The following is a 20,921-nucleotide window of genomic DNA, read 5'->3' on the forward strand; positions in this document are numbered from 1 at the left end:
TTTTGATAAATTAACAATCATGATAATTAATAATGAGAGTCTAAACTGATCACTCAAAAAAAGGAAAAAGAAAAAAGAAAAAAAGAGAGTTTAAATTGTTTTTATGCATCTAGTAGTGATAGGGTTCAAGTTGGTGTTGGTTTGTCCACAGTGATCGTCCATGACCAGACCACATCCAGAAGGTTTTGGAAGGAAAGAAACCCAACTAAAGTGTCACAGGCATGAATAGGACATGTCCATAGGTAAAGAGGTCATCCAGTTCTAGGATAGTCGTCCATGACTTAAGGGCATGGATGACTAGGTGACACTTAGTGAATTTTAAAGAGAACCTTTTAGGGTTCAATATAATTAGACCATGATTCACTACTTCTCGTAATTCGCTCCACTTTCTCCATTAACTCCACACATCCCCCATGATGGTAGTGGATCTGAACAAGTAGACAAATTCCTAACTTTTAATAAAAGGATCAAGTCACATTCATCCAAGGTAAGTCCTATCATTCACAATTTCCCATTCTCATGTTCTAAAGAGAAAACTAACTAAATCGTTGAAGGGTCCTTGGCCGGGTTACACCGGTTACCATTGACAATCTTTTCTTTTCTTTCAGGTCATAAAGCCATCACCATAGCCCGAAGCATTCTAGCCTACTGATTTTCGTGCATCATCAAGTAGTATGACCTAATATTATTTTAGAGAAGTGATTACCCCGTTGTTGTGTGTTGGGAGTATGAATAATTACCCATATTAACTGTGTTAATAATTTTTGAGTCCTATGACCAAAATGCTTTAATTTTGAATGAACAAAAAAAATTGGTCATCTTGAGGACAAAACATGGCATTTGAGGCTTATGAGCATTATTTTGACTTTCTTGATGCATAATGTAAACAAGTAGTAATAAGTGTTAATCTAATGTGTGGAGTAAAGTTACTTGAGATTATCATAATTGAGATCTTCATACTAAATCCACATGCATTCCACAATATACACTAAAAAATTATAATGTGCTGCTTATTTTTTCAAACTCTATCTTCCACTCTTTAAATCATTGATTCTAAGAAATTGTTGTTGTGCCGAATGGGTGTTGATAACATTTTTTACTCCATAACTTGTAATGATCATATAAGTAAAATAACTATAAATGCATAAAATATATAAATAAAAGCATATTTTGATAATAAAAAAAATATAAAACTTGTTTTTAAGATCATGAGAACCTCTTTCAAAGTTTATTGGTTATTAACAAGTTTGTTTATAGTGGCTTAAAGGTAATTTAAAGGGGCTTGGAGTAACTTCAAGTTGCCTTATAGTAGGATGTGCTTCAAATATTCAAAGGGAAATGCTAATGAGTGCATTTAGGGCACTAGTTAATAATTCATTTTAGGAAATTTTTAATATCACTTTTATGAGAAATGAAAAAAACTGTCAAAATATTAATTATTTTTTTTTTTCATTTCCCATAAAAACTTTCTTTAAATGGATTATTAACGAGTGCTCTTAGGGCACTCGTTAACATTTCCCATATTGAAATTGGAGGAACAATAATGGACATAAAATTATAGTACAATTAAATATAATTTATAGCAGTATCATTTATTTAGCTTCCATTGTATATTAATTACCTTAATGTGCAAAAAGACATTTAAATTTTGACTTTCTTAACAAATGTCGTATGGACATTCTTTTAGAAAATTACTTTTAGAAATTTTTTATAATAAAAAAAAATGATTAAATTTTTTTTTTTTTAAAGTTGTATCAAAACTTTCCTAAAAACAGTTAATCAATAAAATCCCCTCATTTTCATTAATTACACAATTCCCTTCTTCTAAAAAACAACTACCTAAATCCTATATAATTTGGGATGAGTTTTAAAATTAAACCCTAAAGGTTCAAAAGTTACAAATCAAGAGTCATGTAAATCAGTGTCTCGGCGAGGTTTGAATCCTATACACCAGACACCACAAAGGGTATTGGTACCATTAGGGTATCAATTTAAACTTAGTTTTTTCTCCAATTATTATTGTGTATTCTATCATTATATTTTAATTATATTTTTGCAATATTTTATTTATTTTACATATACTCATTGATTAAATTGTGCATTGCACGCACCTAAGCAATGTGTTCGAGCTTTGTGAGAAAGTATAATTAAGTGAGTGTATGTGTTTTTAACAGTTAGTTTTTTCCTCAAAAAAATAAAGTGGGTGTTGTCCCACATTGCTTGAGTGTAACTCTTTCCCATTGCTTAAAGCTCCACTCTACTACTACAAGAATTAGACCCTTTTGTAGTGGTACTTTGAGTTAAATAACGTGTTTGAGCTAGGTAAAAGAGTGTAATTAAGGGTGCGTGTCTGTGTGTTTAACTGTTAGTTTGTTTCTAAAAATAAAAAATGAAAAAACTTATTTATATGGAAGGGGAGATTTACATTTCAAACACAAACTTTCATTTTTACTATTCCCACAAGTGTGCATAGTTCAATATAAGGGTGACATCAATATGCTAATTAGGAGCCTTGATCACACAATAACACTAGAGTTGCAACATTTTCTCACCAAATATTTCATAAATACCAATGTGGCAAGTTGTTACACTCTGTTTATTTCGATGGAAAATCTTATGTAAATATAGTTTTCTGCAATTTCTAATGTTTGGTAGCATTATAACAAATTAGTCAAATGAAAACTATATTTGGTCAACAGAAAAATATAGTTTATTTTTAGAGATTGTTTTCCATTAAATTTTGTTGGAAAACAATTCTATCTCATAAAAAGCTAAATAAAGGACGTTTGGTGATTGTTTTTCAACTCATTTAAGGTTGTTACCAAATATTGAAAAATGAAATAGTTTTATAGAATTTTTTTTTGTTTTAGAAAATGACTCATTTTCTAAAAAATATTATCGTCAAAACAAATAAAGCGTTAGTGGTAGATGAAAACCCATATTCACAATGCAATTATTGACAAAAATTTGTATTTTTGATAGGACAAAATTTGTATTAGTAGCATTGCTTTTTAAGTCCAGGATCTCTTAAATCTGATTATACTTTAGAAACCATTACACCAACAATGGAATTAAAATTAACTTAAAAATTCATGGGATTACCACAAACTTTCTCTTGTTTTGTATAAGGTTTGTAACTTTGCAATAATTATGATAGGATAAAATACCAAAAAAAAAAAAAAAAAACTCATGAAGCTTGGGCTAATGTTAAGGTGTAAAATTTTGTGCTAGGGTTTGTACCAAAAATATTAATTTTTAATCAATTTAATCGTAAAATTTTGTTTTAAGCGTTTTAAATATTGTGCCAGTATTAGGGATGTTTTGTATTTCACTAAAACTAGTCACTGACTCGTGCTATGCATGGGAACCTACTTATTTTTGGGGTAAACTAAAATAATTTTATAAAATTTGAAATTGATTAAGAAATTACATCATTGCATGATTTGTTTTTGTATGACTTCAATTTGTGTTACAATTTGATGATGAAGAAACATGCAATGACTTACAAAAAATATTAAAAAATCAAATGATTCATTGCTTAGAAATTATTGAAATAAAACAAAATATATATGACTACACAACAGATAAATATAAGAGAAAAATGTCAAAGGTTTTAGTTATATATATAGATAATGAGAATAATATATAGATAATATATAGCTTAATAAGGACATAAGAAAAATTCATACAATTCATTGGTTTTTTTTTTTTTTATAGGACAATTCATGGCGAAAATGGGGAACTAAATTTTTTTTTTCTAACTATCTAGTTAGTTGTTAAAGTTTTGAAACTATATTTTTTACTAGCATCTCGAGTCTAAGAGACTCGATTTAGGGGCTATAAATCGAGTTCTTGAAGGTCGATTTTCATGTTTTGATCGGGTCTGAGTTGGCATTTTTTCCACGTGGCGTCCACATGGAAATCGAGTATCTGAGACTCAATTTATAAGCCTAGATATATATATCGGAACAACTCCAACGAAAAAGAAATCATAGCAGAAGAAAAAAAAAAAAAACCCGAAGAAGAAGGAATGAACCCAGGCCGGCGCGACCCAGGCCACGCGCGGCCTAAGCTAGCGAGGCCTGGCTGCGCGGGTAGCGCGAGCTCAGGCCGCGCCCGGCCTGGGTTCTGGCCTGGGTCACGCCAGGGCCTCGCAAGGCCTGGCCGATGAGCTTGCGCGACCCAGTCGCCGTGCAGCCAAGCCTCGCAAGCCCAGGCCGCCCGGCTAGGCCTCGTGAGGCCCCGGCGCGACCCAGGCCAGAACCTAGGCCGTGCGCTGCCTAAGCTCGCGAGACCCAGGCCGCACGGCGCTTGGGTCGCGTGAGCTTAGGCCACACGCCCTGGGTCTTTCAACTGATTTGATCTGACTCTTTCTCTCTCTCTGATCTCTGATCTGGTCTTTCTCTCTCTCTGATCTGATCTGATCCAGTGAGGTGACTCTTTCTCTCTCTTTGATCTATGATCTGGTCTTTCTTTCTCTCTCTCTTTGATCTGATCTGATCTGGTGAGGTAAGGCCGCGTATGAGACTTCAAATTTTTTTAAATTTTTTTGCTTTGGAAATTGAGTCTTAGATACTCGATTTCCACGTAGTCGCCACGTGGAAAAAATGCCACATTAGATGTGAACAACTCATGAAAATCGAGTCCCAAAAACTCATTTTATAGACCCTAAATTGAGTCTCTTAGACTTGAGATGCTAATAGAAAATATAGTTTCAAAACCTTGACAATTAACTAGATAGTTAGGGAAAAAAAAAATTAGTTGCCAATTTTCGCCACAATTCATTGTTAATAATTGAAGTTTTGTGAGCTTGATCCAATCCGTCCAAAAAAAAAGTTCCATGCAAGTCTTTTTTTCTTAATATTTAAAAAAAAATAATGATAATGTGATAAGCCCTGGAAAATTTTTGTTATAAAATTTTAGTTGAAGTAGAATTTTCAAGTTTTTAAAACATATATTCAATAGAGTTTTACTTAAACTAAACTATTATAAAACTTGAAAAGATAATTATACGTTGAAGAAAAATAATAAATATATAAGATATAAAACCTAAAAGAAAAAGAAAAAGAAAAAGAAAAAGAAAATAGTGATAACGTGGGAAATTGCGAGAGTTTTAGAAATTTCGATTATATATATATATTGATGAAAATCCATTTCCACGTGGAAGATTGTAGTTGGACATTCAGACATTTCCGTAAGCACGCAGTCTCTTTAGCCATTTACCAATCCGTTTGTTCTATTTCTTTGATCACGTCAGTGTGTACGGTTACCAGCTTTTTGGAGCTCTTCTAAAATTTCTCGCTGTATATCCCGCGTAGAAACACCAACTCGCTTCTCTATGCTCAGAACAGTGGCACTTCCCTAATAAAAACCATCTTATTGCCACGTGGTTCTCAGAAAAAGCGAGTTCAACAACCTCAAACACTTAAGCGCGTAGGAATGTGATATTGATGCGCGCTTTTTTTGTTTGTTTGGGCGCAAGTTTTATAGTACCGTCCATTCTTTATGGCGCCTGATAACTCAAAAAGCCCAATGGCATTTCCGATATTTGACAAACCATCAGGGTCATTTCCTAACGAGTAAATGAAAAAGCTCAAAATGAACTTTTCAATGTTTCAATCGTAATAAAATTTTTGCAAAAACCGTAATGCTTAACTACCATGCATCTCCCAAATCAATTTGAATCTGAACCCTCCACGTGGAACCAGACCAAATTATAACCGTTCAGATCACTCTCGTTTACCCCGAAATGTTAATAAATCCAAGGGCTATAAATCGGCAAAACAAAAAAAGGCTACACAGAGCGCCACGTAGCGTGATTTTAGCCCTCCATATATATATATTTTCAATTTTCATTTTCATTTACTCAAAAATTCTTTTTTGGTTTTTTTTTTTTTTTTTCGATCTAAACCCTTTACTCTCGTGGAACCAAAAGAAACCCTAGCTCTCGTCCGTCTCTTACGGTAAAAAAAAAAAAAAAAAAAAGGAAAAAGAAGAAAAAATCAAAATTGGCCAAATTTAATTTCGAAAATCGGGGAATTTTATTAGGGTTTCAAATCAGAAGGCTCAGATTCAAACCCTAATTCATGTTTCATGTTCGTGATCTTCACGATTATTACGAGGAATCGGTTTCTCAGCGACATGTTTGTCGAGGTACGTATACGAATTTTACATTTTGTCAAATTTAGGGTTTAGTTTGTTCGATTTTTGTTGAAGAAATGATATTAATGCGTGTGTTATAGGGTTTGATCGATTAATTTATTGAGTGGTTTGCGAGGGATTATTCTGTGATTGTTTATTTATTTATTTATTTTTGGTTTGGGTACGGTTTTGGTGTAACAGATCTGAGAAATGCGTAGGGGCATGTATGATGGAATGTGAGGATTGGGGTTTTTTGGTTTGGGTGTTTGGATTGAGGGAAAGTTGATGGAAAATAGTGTAGAAAACTCACATGGCGCAGAAATTCCGAAGAAATCTAGATCTTTGGATATTAAGAGTTTGTATAATTCTAGAGTAATAGAAGAGGGTGATATTAAGAATTTGAAGAAGAGGAAGAATAGTGGTGGAGAGGATGGTGATGAGAGGAGGGACAACAATGACAGGAAGAAGAAGAAAAAGAAGAGTAGGAAAGAGGTGTCTCTGAGTAGTTTAAAAAATGTTAATGATAGTGCAGANTTGTTGACAATGTAGCTGGGTTGAGGTTTCTCTTGTTTGAAGGTTGCTTCAAGGAGGCTGTAGCCTTGGTTTCTCTAGTTCTGAGAGTATTTCATTGGTCTAGTGATCAGGGAAAGTATCTAGACTCACAATTGCCAGTAACTTCAGTTCGGTTCAAATTCTCAGGCGTTCAAAATCTGACAAAGCAACTTGTGTTTGCATTCTACAACTTCTCTGAACTGAATAATTCAAAGTGGGTGTACCTGGACTGTAAACTTAAGAGGCATTGTTTGCTTACCAGGCAACTACCTCTGTCAGAATGCACTTATGATAATATTCATGCATTTCAAAATGGAAGAAATCAGTTACCTCTCACTTCTGCTTGTGTGCGGCCCTCCTCTATGAAGGTATTCCATTTATTTTTCTTACATTTTCTGAATGTGGTTTATGGGTTCTACTTCTTATATTACCAAAAATATATGGCTTTCCCCGTTGTTTATGTAATTAGCTCTAGGCTATCTATTGCCTTTTTTCATTATGCATTTCATTTTCAAGTGATCCACCCCCTTTCCTTGCGGAAACCGGTGCGCACTTGCTTCTGGTTTTGGAGTGCAAGTGAGTTTAATAATAATGTAAGGAGACTAACCCATGTTTTAATTCCTTTGGGAGGATGATGGAAAGAGTGGGGTGCGTAGAGGGAAAGGGTGGCCAGATTATACTAAATTTACTAATATTCTGCCTGCACTCCCTCTCAACTCTCTTTCCCATCTCTCTAGGTTTTAAACATTCCCTAGTATTTTTTGACATAGTCTTGCCAATGAGCTCTGGCTTAATGGGCACCTTCTCCTCTTATAAGTCTAGGTGGAGAGTGAGGTCATTGGTTGAAGACCCATTGGGTTTGTGTATAACTTACTAATCAAAATTTGTTTTTGGTTGACATAGCCTTGTTAGGCGTTGAAATTTGGGTACTTTTATTTTATTTAGTTTATGATTTGTATTAACTTCTGTAAGTTTTTCCACCAACCAGGGCTTAAGGAAAAGGCCTAGCCAGAGTATAAGGGTCATGGGTTTTGCCACGGATTGCACCTATGTGAATATTAGTCAGTTGTCTTCTAATCCCAATGAGATGCACGGGAAAGTTCTCCCATTTTCTCTTTGTTTTGCTGCTGCTCCTACTTTCTTTCTTAGTTTGCATCTGAAGCTGCTAATGGAACATTGTGCGGCTCGTATCACTTTCCAGGACCATGATTCAGTAGAGCATCCTGAAAACTCTGGGAGTCTTTTTGAGGATGAAAGTTCTAGTGCAGAGGACTGCTCTAAGGATGCTGTTGGGAATAATTTAAAGGCTTTGTCTAAGGATACTGCTTGTGAGGCATGGCTTTCTTGTGCTAAATCAGAGGAGAAAGATTGGATAAAGTCACCCTGGAAGTACCAAAATGGTGATGTTAACATTGCTGGCACATCTGGTGGTTCCCGAGATTCTGAAAATATTGGGACTGATGCCACTGTCCAGCCGCAGAAGTGGCAAAACCATCATTCAGAGTCAGAACAGTGTGCTTTATCGCAAAGACCTTCAGTTGATAGAGATAAGTCTGATACTGGTTCCCATTCTTTTTTGAATGGTCTTGGTGTTGAAATTCCATCATTTAATCAATTTGAGAAGCCTGATGATGGGGAATTACCTAGTGCTCAACATTCTACAGATTTGTCTTGGAATATGAATGGTGGCATCATCCCCAGCCCCAACCCCACTGCTCCCAGGAGTACATGGCATCGAAATAAAAATAATTCATCACCATATGGATGCCCCTCTCATGGATGGTCAGATGGTAAGGCTGACATCTTTCAAAATGGTTTTGGCAATGGACCTAAAAAGCCTCGAACTCAGGTTTCATACACATTGCCACTAGGAGGTTTTGATGTGAACCCAAAGCATAGAAGTCATCACCAGAAAGCACCTCCCCACAAACGAATTAGGAGAGCTAATGAGAAGAGACCAGCAGATGTTTCTAGAGGCTCTCAAAGAAACTTGGAGTTTTTATCTTGTGATGCAAATGTGTTAATCACACTTGGTGACAGAGGATGGAGAGAATGTGGGGTACAAGTTGTACTAGAGCTTTTTGATCATAATGAGTGGAAGCTTGCTGTAAAACTTTCAGGGACTACAAAGTATTCGTACAAGGCACATCAGTTTCTGCAGCCTGGGTCAACAAACCGCTACACTCATGCTATGATGTGGAAAGGAGGAAAAGATTGGATCTTGGAGTTTCCAGATAGGAGTCACTGGGCTCTTTTCAAGGAGATGCATGAAGAGTGTTACAATCGGAATATTCGTGCTGCTTTGATAAAAAACATTCCCATACCTGGGGTTCGCTTGATAGAGGAAAATTATGATAGTGAAACAGAAGTAGCATTTGTTCGCAGTTCTTCTAAGTACTTCCGGCAGGTTGAAACGGATGTTGAGATGGCTTTGGATCCATCACGTGTCTTATATGACATGGACAGTGATGATGAGGAGTGGGTTTTGAGCAATCCAAGCTCCTCTGAAATTGATGACTGCGGCTTGGGAAAGATCTCTGAGGAGATGTTTGAAAGGACAATGGACATGTTTGAGAAGGCTGCTTATACTCAACAGTGTGATCAGTTCGCATTTGAAGAAATAGAAGACCTCATGGATGGAGTTGGCCCCATGGATCTAATCAAAACCATTTATGAGCATTGGTGGCAAAAAAGAGAGAGGAAGGGAATGCCTTTAATTCGACATCTTCAGGTATCTTCTGAATCACTTTTCTATTGTTCTTGATATTATGTTCAGCACTATGATATAAGCTAATTTAGTGGATGTAATCCCCTAGGTAGAGAGTGCACTTGAGTTATTAAAGGATTCAGCTTCTGCTGAAGCAATCTTAATTTTATTTACTTTTTACAAAGACGCTAATACTAATTTTAGATTAGTTGTAAACAAAGCCACTATTACAAGTTTGAGAAAAAAATCGTAAAAGCTGAGTTACCACTAAGATCAGCAGTAAACAAAGAAGGGAAACCTTTGGAATTAAAATGATATGAAGTAATATTTTTTGGAGTTTTTAAACACTCTTGGAAACTGAGGGGCATGTGTTATGTGAGATGAGAGTGAAGTTTTCTGGATAAAATAAAATAAAATAAAAGAATAAGAGAGGAATTTGATTTGGACATCTACTGATGGAAGGAATATATTTTCTGGATTTGAATTGATGTGCAATATGAAAAAGAAATAATTTAACTTACTTTTTATTTCTTATCATTATGTTGCCTTGTAGGTCTGGTTTTCACATATATAAATTACATTTAGATTTTATAAAATTCAGTGCTGATATATATTGTCAATTTGGGGGGAGTCATCTGCTTTTGTTAGTTCCTTTTTTTGGGACATGAAATTCGTGCAACTCCTGTTTATTTTGCTTTTGTGTTTGTGTGTGTGTGTATTTATATATATTTTGATAGATGTTTGGCTTGTGTATATTTAATCTGCTTGTTCATTTGTATTTATATTTAAATGTATCTCAAGGCTCATTTTTTTGTGCTTTATTCAGCCACCGCTCTGGGAAAGGTATCAACAACAAGTGAAGGAGTGGGAGCTAGCTTTGAACAAAAACAACATCCCTAATGGATGCCAGGAGAAGGCTGCACCAATTGAAAAGCCACCCATGTTTGCTTTCTGTTTGAAGCCACGAGGTTTGGAAGTTCCCAACAAGGGGTCAAAACAAAGGTCACATAGGAAGTTTTCAGTTTCTGGGCAAAGCAATGCCATCTTGGGTGATCGGGATGGTTTCCATGCTTTTGGTATTTTTTTTTACACTTCTACATTATACCATATTATTTAGACTCATTTTTCCTTGTAACCTTTTCCTTAATTTAATTGTATCTGTTATTTCAGGAAGAAGATTGAATGGTTTTGCCTTTGCGGATGACAAGTTTGTATATCCGGGTCATAGTTATGAATCCCTAGATGATTCCCCTTTGGCGCAGGCATCACCAAGGATGTTTTCACCTCGGGATGCCAGCAGCACAGGAGTTTTCTCTATGAGCAATGATGGTTATGATAGGAATCATATCCCAAAACTTCAGAGGAACAAATCAAAGAAATTTGGGATGTTTGCATTGAATGATCAGCCGGTGGTGATTTCATACAATCAGAGAACAATAGACAAGAGAAATGGGGTTCATCGGTGGAATATGGGACCATCTGAGTGGCCAAGACAGCGGCATAATAACTTAGATGGGTCTCTGAGGCATGGCATTGAACGGTGGGATGGTTCTGACATTGATGAGTTTAAGTTGCGTGATGCATCTGGTGCTGCTCAGCATGCAGTTAACATGGCTAAGCTCAAGAAGGAGAGGGCACAGCGGTTGCTTTACAGAGCAGATCTAGCAATTCACAAGGCTGTGGTTGCTCTGATGACTGCTGAAGCGATCAAATCTTCTTCTGATGACTTAAATGGTGATGGATAGAATGAGCAAATGAAGTATTAGATGGAGGGCTGTAAATTCACCAGTTCCTTCAGCCTGCTATTAACATTGTTTTTTCTGGAAGCGATCTTGTTTATACTTTGTCACTGGTGGTGGCTGTTTGTCATTAATCACAGATTCCTTAATGATCTTCTAACGTGAAGGTGTGCAGTAAAAGAGGTGAAAGAATTGCTTCAACAGTGGGATTTCCCAGTTCCTACCGCCAGGTTTTTTTGCCAGCATGAGTTCTTGATTCAGTGCAGTTACGTACTGATCCCTGCAGGTTATAGGGGTTTATGGAATTTTGGCTGCCAATCTTTGTACAGAAATATTTTTCCTTTTTTCCTTTTTATTTGGTTCTTTCCTCCCCTTAACCTCAGTTTTAAATGTTCGATAATTAAAGGAGCAGTTGGTGCAAATAATACAACACCATATGAATGGAATCACAATTTCCTGTCTAATTAAACATTGGCGTTTACTAGATATTAGTGAAAATGTGACAGACCCACAATCACTGATTGATATGTTTATGGAATGAGGAAAAAAAAATGCAGTGTATGCTTCATATAAATCCATAAACTGCTTACGAAGGCTTATCAAGACAAATTATCAACTTTCGTCTGAACCAATAATTAGTTTAAGATTGTTGTGTCAGTCCTCAAAAAAGAAAAAAAAGAAAAGAAAAGAAAGATTGTCGAGTCAGGACCACATTCTCATAAGTCATAATAGTAACTATATGGTGGGCTGTATGATAGGACCTATATATATTGCTTATTTCTGTGCAATAGTTATGGTCACTGGTCAGTTGGTTGAACTCGGCCTTATATAAGAGGGTGTTCATGTGAATTGAGTAATAGGCATCTTTCACTCCTTTGTTTCTTTGTGTAGTAAGGATTCTTATTAAACAAAAAAGGTATTGAACAAGTCAGGAAGTCATTACATAAGAGGAATCAAGTTCTAAAATCAATTCAATTATACACACACACTAGCCTCTAAGCATGTGCTCAGTGCGTGCCTAGAAGCTCTTCTATTTTTTAGATAAAATTTAATAATTTGGCCAAAAAAAAAAAAAAAAAATTCAACGTGGGTTGTTTAACTTATTTTTCTATTTTTTTTAAAAAGAAGTTTAAAGCAGTTTAAATTGTAACCAAATGTGTATATATTTATTTAGTTTTTTTTTGGGGATAAACTTGAGGTTTTTTTTAAATAAATTTTTTTGATAGAAGGATAGACGTGAGGATGATTTTTTTTTTTTTTAAGAAAAAAAAACAGTGTAGGGTTGTTTAACTTTTTTTTTTTTTTTTTTGGGTTTAACTTGTTTTTCTATTTAAAAAAGAAAAGAAAAAGCAAATGTATAGTTGGTTTGAATAAGTGAGTTAGTGAGAGAGTAATCCTATTTTGTAGAAAATGTTTTAGGTGAGAGTTAGAGATATATTTTTACAATGTTATCCTCAAGTTTTGCCTTTATTTAAACGTAGGCTGTAAGGTATTTTGGAACCAAAAAAAAAAAAAAAAATCCAGTCTAAACAAGGGAAGCCTTTTAAATAGTAGTGTCTATATATATATATATATATTTCCATGCATGCATTTAAAAACACTGTACAGTTGTGTCTTTTCATTTTTCATTTTTCATTAAGCACATTTTTTATCAATAGGTACATTTTCATTCAGTAGATACATTTTGGTATATATATAGATTAAAACTTATCTTATATATACTTATATATACAACACAAACTAAACTAGAGACACAACACTCTGTCTTTTATTCTTTTCCACAAAAACTAATAAATAAAATAACATTGCTTTCTTTTACCTAACTAATAAAACTGTGTTATTTCTTTCAACATCATTTTTTTTTTTAAAAATTTCATGCATTTTTGCAGCGTCCATATTAGTGGAGCCATAAATTTAGCAATTTGACACTATAAAAAATTATTTATCTATTTTACCACCTCACTTTACAAAACACCCAACATTAGTAGTTTTATTTTAGCTTTCAACACAATAAAATAATATAAACAACACAATAAAATAATATATCTGCTACAATAAACAACAACCACTATTACCAACACAATAAAATAATATAACTTTTAATAAAATACTTTTTTTAGCTTCTTAGCTACAGTGCACTGTAGCTCAAAAGCCAAATTTTTTGGCTTTCCCTCCACCATTGCAGCATGCTTTTTAGTATTGGTGGTGTTAAAAAATAGCAATATGACTTTTTAGCACCATCAATACTAATGCTCTAAGTTGCCAAACATAACATTTTACCTATTTGCCTCCATCAATACTAATGCACTTATTGCTTTAACTCAAAGTTAATGACCTTTTTTTTTCCCTTGAAATTCATTATATATTTATTTCTGTACATCGCACGAATTAGCGACTAGTATATATAAAAACAAAGACCTCATGCGAGAGAACATGAGGTTCTGCCACATGGTATATTCCTTGAGATTTTCTTTATTTAGGCTTATACCTCAAAAAAGTTTGCATTTACATCATAGTATTAGTTTACTGAATTAATTAATGGAGTAAATGTATATATTAATTATATGTATATTAGGGGAATTTAAATGATTGCTTATATATATATAGTATATAAAAAAATATTTTTATTTAGAATTATAATAATTGATTTAAGGATTTGGCTTATCTCTGGTACTTTTTTAACTGGAATATTATTTTATTTTAATGAGAAACTGCTACATCACTCACTAACTAAATAAAATGTGGAGATTAAAATCCACTACCGCTTGCCATTGTATATTTAAAACAACTAGAGATGTCCAGTTAAAAAAGTACTAGAGGTAAGCCAAACTCTTGATTTAAAATATGACATTCTTCCTTATATGAGAAAATATTTATATTTATAATAATAATAATAATAATAATAATAATTTATTTAGAATTTTTAGTCGTTTTGACAACAATTGACATAAAAGCCATAAAAAAAATTAAATACTTGTGAAATCACTAAAAGTAGTTATAACCATTTAAATTCCTTAACTTCTTTTAGTGATATTTTATATATATATAACCAACATTTTAGTTTTTATTATATGTAATTAAAAAGATTACTAATATGATAAATAAATATATTTTTTATATTAATCATTTAAGTACAATGAAATTTTAATATCAGTTTTATAAGATTTATATGAGAAAAAATTAATTAGAAATATGATATTCTTGCACAAAATTAGTTACTATTGCAACAATGGAAACAAGTTCCAACAAAAGAAAAAAAAAACAACAAAACACACACACACAATCAAGAATGTAAAAACAATTATATTACACATTTAATCCATGGTAGATCTTTAAGCAATCTAACAATTCAAAAAACACTATCTTACTTAATTAATATAGCATGTTTTAGTGTTTTCTCTCTTATTTATTAAAAAAAATTACGAAATTCTATTCTATTTTAGTAGTTTCTCCCTCTTGTTGAACCACTATAAAAGAATAAAAAATCTCTCTCATGTTTTCTCAATCCGTGGCTAGCTTCCTTTGCCATGTTTGAAAGAAAGTAATGCTAGAGACACAAACAATTTTACAAATTTTTTACAAAGTGTTGATGTGGCGTGGTTCACATTACCTTTAAAAAAAAATTATTGAAGGATATTGTATTTTTATTTATGAAAATGATATTTGCATTTTTTTTTAGTAGGTATGAAACAAACTTATCTATATCAATTACAACATCATGCAATTTTCAAATTTGTAAATATAGTATTATCAAATTATTACACTACTTTTATTGTCTTTTTGAATGTTTATAAAATAGAACACTAAATATTACAGTTTTTTAGAAGTAAAATTATTGAAATACTTGAGGAGACTAACAAAATGCACGATGTGCGGGAACTCGACTAGTAAAAAATAAATCCAGAAACTGGTTAGAATAAGTTACAAAATCTTATGCATGATTACAAAATTTACAACACATTATTTGCAAGAGCATCCACTACTATATTTGTTTCCTTGAAGCTATACTACAGTTTGATTTATTGGAAAGAATGGGGAATAGTCCTGATGCATTCAACAGATAGTTTGCATCCTTATTCCTTACCTATTTTTTTGGAAGGAAGGCAATTTTAAGAATTTTTTATTTTAGCATTTTGATTGTGATAATGTTAGTTGATTAGTGTTGCCATTCAAGTACACAACTGCGCGCGTAGTAAAGAACTTCGTGGCTCAATATATGTATATACTATATAATTAGATGCGCTTGTTTTCTATACACAAAAAAATTATTACTTATGAATAACTTTTTAATTTTTTTTTTTTTTAGTAGGAAGACAGATAGATTTCATTAAACAGAAAATTAGTCAAGATTGGCTAAGAGTACATTATTGATGTGTGATGGAACATCCTCTATCTATACTAAAAAAGTGCTAACATGTCTAGCCAGTACTTACAAATAACTTATATTAGTAAAATAAACAATTTTATTATATAAATTTTATAGATTATGAGACTAAAACATAATCTCTATCTTTATATATACTAAGAGGATTCAGAAAATTATTTATACTTTTAAAAAAGTTAAAAATATCCCTAAACTAATTAGATAATCCTTATTCTTAAAAAATAAAAAATATGGTTAAATTTGTAATTCAACAAAATTAAAAAAAAAAAAACCTACTAGAGAATTTTTTTTCTTAAAAATTAACACACTCTCTATTTAAATATATTTCATGACAAAAGAGCCTTATCAAACGTGCAGAGCTTTGCACGATGAGACTAAAATATAATAATATAATTAATAAGAAGCCCAGCCTCAATCTATCAAACAATTCAAATACAAAATGATCCTATCAAAAAAAAAAAAAAAAAAAAACACAAAAACACAAAAACGATATCCTTAAATAGGCAGGTTGATCTGGCCATTTGATTAGTATATAATTAAATTAAGGAATGATATGTCTACAACATTTTTACAACATTTTTACAACAAATCCTAAGTGGCAGGTTGTTACTGATTGTTATTGTTGGGGCAAAAAAGTAATCTTAGTGTTAGTTTCAAATTTGAACCAATAACAACTAACTACTTATGATTTGTTGTAAAAATATTGTAAAATTGTTGTAGATGGAGTATTTATCATTAAGTTTAGTAATATAGGAACATAACTACTTAACAGCCTCAAACACTGCTCACCTTACCGTTTTTACCGCCAACTTTCTCTCTCTCTCTCTCTCTCAAAAAAAAGCAAAGTAGCGGTTTTCTCGTCCAACTGTCCGTACCAAATCTGTCCCTCCAAAACTACAATTCTCTGCAGTTTCCTCTATCTCTCTCTCTCTCTTTCTTTCACAATCAATCACCAATTGCTAGCTTACTCTTCCCTTCGCTTGTTGTATTGTATAGCCACAATTATTCAGGTTCATTCTCCAAATGCATTTAAACCAAGTTCTTTCCTTTTAAGTTTTTGGGGTTCATTAATCTCTTGTTTTATGTTTGGTGGCCGAGAAAATGTTGGAAATGTAAGCCCTGAAAATAAAATATATGAGATTTTTTTGCCTTCTGTACCATGCCTTTACTTAATTAAAGAATAAACCGAGAATTAAATTCCTTACTTTGTGGTAAAAGCAACCTGGCTTTATGATTCAATATATATGCACTTTTTTCTTTCTTTTTTTAACAAAATAGAAAACTAAGTTTTGGTTGTTGTTGGATGAAGAAGGTGCGGATTTTATTTTCTTTATTACCAATGGCAAATCGGCATAAGGCCAAAGAAGAAGAGAGGCTTGAAAAAACTATCCGCGGCCTTTTGAGGTATCCCGGGAATAGAAGATGTATCAATTGCAACAGTTTGGTATGAAAATTCTTCTTTATCCATTTCTATTGTTGTTGTTGTTATCTGAATTGATAATGTAATATCAATATGCCACTGGAAGAGCAAATGTGTTTTGATATTCTCTAAACATGTATTTTTTATAGCTAGAATGGTGGGGGAGAATATGAAAGAAAATATTGATGGGTTTTGTAGCATTTAGTTTTAAATTCATCTATGATTTATTGCTGGGTCAAAATACGCTCATTTTTGAAATCCTTGCATGTTGGGGGTGTGTGCATGCTTTTTTTTTTTAATTGCAATGCTGTTGTAATGTGGACAGATTGTGCTATGGAGAATCAATTTTGTGTAGATGTTTCAATTTATTGTTTTGGAAGGATTTCTATTGTTATTCTGTACTATTTATAAATCTAGAGCTTTAATTTCAAAAGGTGTAGAGTTTACTGAAGTACCAGAGCAATTAAATTTTATTTTATTTTATTATAAATTATTTGAAAACTTTTTGCTAAACTAAATTATTTGAAATCTTGTTTCCATAAGGCGTGTGAGCTTTATGCCTCCAAGGACTGGCACTGTCATGTTGCAAATGTTTGAAATATTTGTGAGGCATAGACTAGCTAGATATCAAATTTTGTTGCTAAACAGACACGTATATATTATGGCCTTCTCTTTTACACTTTTAGGGTTTTAAATTCCCCAAACTAGTCTCTCTCTCTCTCATTGACCTGCATTGCTATGTTGTTTCATGCATTTTCTTTTCTTTTCTTCAATTTTATCTTAAGTGTGTATGTTTCATCTGTCTTTTTTGGTAAACATATGTTTCATTTGTCATGGATTTAAAGTGACTACAAGCACCTTCATATCTGGTCTTATGACATTGTATAAAGTGGTATTTTCCCAAAAGTGTAGGTTTGTGAATTCTCTATACCATTTTAATATGATACTATTACTGACATATCTTCTTTTAGCAGGGACCACAATATGTTTGCACAACTTTCTTGACATTTGTTTGCACAAACTGTAGTGGAGTGCAGTACGTATTTTTACTTGTTCTATGTCCATTTTTTTTTTTTTTTGGATAATTATTGAGTACTCACGGAGTATCATAAATGTGTACTTTACTTTTTTACATAATTATAGATTATACTAATTAAATTTATGATGAGACCCATCATTTATGAGAGAGGAGAGAGTACGCATTTATGGTACTCTTGGAGTATTTTGTAACTTCCTTTTTTTTTTTTTTTTTTAGATTATATTAGCTTCATTTTCATAATTTTTCTGTCCTCTCATGGTGGATGTGATGAAAAATAAGTTCTAGATGAAAATCAATGGGAGTGTTTTAGTCACGAGCAAGACTTAAGTATAGTACTTAAGTGCTGTTCCTTAGGTATCCATTTTAAGATTCTACTATGTAGATTTTTTCTCATGGGATGAAAGTGTATTTTTTTAGTTAAGTAGCCACATAGTTGAATCTTAAGAGGAAACCTAAGAAACAACATCTAAAATACTATACTTAAGTTTTGTCCTTTAGTCATATTCATTTTTGTTCTTAAATGGTATGTCATTACTTAATAGACATCCGTTTAGAGTGTCTAATTAATTCTATATATAATTCAGTCGGGAATTTACTCACCGAGTAAAATCAATATCAATGGCTAAATTCAATGCTGAAGAAGTTAATGCTCTTCAAGCAGGGGGAAATGAGGTATGCATCCATATTCCTTTGTAATGAATCCGTTTTATGATCTTTATCTTCCTTTAACAATACTTTATTCACTTTTCATTGTTCAACTTAAATCACTTCACAGAGAGCAAGACAAATTTATTTTAAAGAATGGGATCCTCAGCGTAATTCTTACCCTGACGGCAGGTTGTTATCCAATAGTTTTATCATTTATGTTGATCTTTGTACGTAATATTGAATGTTTCTGATTCACATGTTTGTGTCCAGTAATCTTCATATACTCCGGGATTTTATTAAGCATGTCTATTTGGATAGAAAATACACTGGAGAAAAGAGAATTGACAAGCTATCAAAATTGAGATTGGTAAGCTCTTCATTATTGTACATGCATGCACATGGATCATATCTTGTAACAATTGGATAATAAAAAAAAAAAAAAAATCATTTTTGTCTTGTGGAAAGCTTCACCAACAATGGTTCTCCATATATATACAATACTAGCTAACTCAAAAATTTTGGATCTCACCAATATAAATGTGATGGAAATTAGAAGTAATGTTCTCAGTCGAAGCTGTTCTTATTTTTAAAGATTCTTGTTTATATATACAGAATGACACGGAGGAGTCTAATGAAAGATCTCTTGGTAGATCTAGAAGTCCACGTTCCGAGGACAGATTCAAATGGCATCATCACAAAAGATCCAGTATTGGTGGAAGAAGTGAGGATGGAGGTTTCAAATATTATTATGATGAAAGAAGAAGTCCTCGATTTGCTCGAGAAAATTCAAAACAAGGAGGTCTTACGAGAACTCCTGCCCGCTTTGAAGTTGTTGATGACAGGTTTCGAGAAGATGAGCGTGGAAGCCGTAGGTTCTCAAGTGCAGAATCCAAGCTAACAATCACGTTACCTGGTTTCAAAAAGAATGTGGATGGGTCTCGTTCCCCAGTGGTACGACCTGTTGGAGATATTTTAGGAGACAAAGTTCCTCCTTTAAACGTGGGTGTAATTTCTGAGCAAATTGATGGGAAGGATGCTAATGGTTCTGCGAACAATCAGGTGCATGAATTGCTATGCCATGCTAGATATTGGTTTGTGCAATAGATCTTTTTTTTTTTTTTTTTTTTTTTTTTTTGAACTTTATTTGCCAAGTGGTGTTCTTAAAAAAAAAAAAAAAATCTTGATCTCAATGTTGAGGGTAGTCTACTAGAATTCTCTGTCATATTTTACCTTTTAAAGATCTTATAAGTTGTATAGATATTTTTTTTGGTTTATGAGATAAGATCAACAAAACGGTGGTTTTATATGATTATATTTAGACGACTTTACAATGCCATGATGGATAGGTTGGTCTTATTTTACCATATAATGCAAGTAATCATGTAATTTATGAATTTACAGGGCAATATATTGTGGGATTTTTTCATATGTTGTAATTTAAAATACAATTTAAAATAACACATTGACTTTCTAAAAATATACATTCTATATCATATTAATTCAATAATATTTCAATAAAAAATAATTATATCAAATTTTCTCGTGCATTGCACGGATCTACGACTAGTTAAGATAATGCAGAAAAATTTTATAGATAAAAGCTTTATTTCTCTGACAAGTCTATATTAAAAAAAGAGTGTACATTTGGAACATCCATTGGGAAATGGGTGTCATAGTACAGTTTTAAAATCTAATGCATATAGTTTAATTTCCTAGAAAATTAAGTCAACGTGCAATTAAGGTAAAAAAATAATGAAGTATAAAATATTTACTTTTGAAAATTTAGTTTAAAAAAAGTGGGTGGAAAACATAATAAGCGAATATCCATATTTCACATGGAACGTCTACTTTACTATGAAACAAATATTGCTAAATAAGTAAATATAATATTATATGTGTTGGCTTTGCGTCTTGCATCCAAATTAAGGAGTTATTCCTATCACTAGTGGTGGAATTAGAATTTTAATTCAGGAGGGAAAAATTTATTACTGACATATGTATATGTTTGTGGGTATATATATATATATATATATATATATATAGATGGGTTCAAGTTACACTTGATATAACTCTTTAGAGTTACACATTTTCTAAACCATTGGATTTAAGTATATCCAAAACGGTAAAAAAAGACACTTATTAATGCTAATATTCTGATTAGGATCTCATTAATTGCCTCTTAATTATTGCATTCCATACTTATCTCTAAACCCAAAAAAACACAAAAAAGTATACATCTCTCTCTAATTTTTTTTCCACCGTTTCTCCAAAAAAAAAAAAAAAAAAAAAAA

At 32.6% G+C, this 20,921-nt stretch overlaps 2 protein-coding genes and 1 long non-coding RNA gene across 5 annotated transcripts in view; all 3 read left to right on the plus strand.

Moving 5' to 3' along the window:
* The first annotated feature begins 5,703 nt into the window (after positions 1-5,703).
* LOC136065257 (uncharacterized) lies at positions 5,704-6,620 on the plus strand. Its single transcript, XR_010626886.1, has 2 exons — positions 5,704-6,153; positions 6,343-6,620. It is a non-coding gene; the product is annotated as an uncharacterized LOC136065257 (long non-coding RNA).
* A 55-nt stretch (positions 6,621-6,675) lies between these two features.
* LOC111982982 (uncharacterized) lies at positions 6,676-11,591 on the plus strand (the record flags this gene model as incomplete). The annotated part of the gene is made up of 4 exons (XM_065768193.1): positions 6,676-7,061; positions 7,682-9,424; positions 10,227-10,476; positions 10,571-11,591. Coding segments are annotated over 4 exons (2,954 nt in total), but the record flags the coding sequence as incomplete, so codon positions are not given.
* A 4,832-nt stretch (positions 11,592-16,423) lies between these two features.
* Positions 16,424-20,921, plus strand: part of LOC111982977 (probable ADP-ribosylation factor GTPase-activating protein AGD14) — a 13,692-nt gene continuing 9,194 nt past the window's right edge. Inside the window, exons 1-7 of one of the 3 annotated variants that reach the window (XM_065768185.1) lie at positions 16,424-16,533; positions 16,833-16,967; positions 17,918-17,979; positions 18,567-18,654; positions 18,758-18,819; positions 18,901-18,997; positions 19,243-19,689. In XM_065768185.1, the coding sequence (XP_065624257.1) occupies positions 16,863-16,967; positions 17,918-17,979; positions 18,567-18,654; positions 18,758-18,819; positions 18,901-18,997; positions 19,243-19,689 (861 nt within the window). In that variant the 5' untranslated portion in view covers positions 16,424-16,533; positions 16,833-16,862. The other 2 variants (XM_065768186.1, XM_065768184.1) reach the window with 2 other exon arrangements.

Source organism: Quercus suber, unplaced genomic scaffold (assembly GCF_002906115.3).
Source record: "Quercus suber isolate HL8 unplaced genomic scaffold, Cork oak 2.0 scaffold_902, whole genome shotgun sequence".
Classification (NCBI taxonomy): domain Eukaryota; kingdom Viridiplantae; phylum Streptophyta; class Magnoliopsida; order Fagales; family Fagaceae; genus Quercus; species Quercus suber.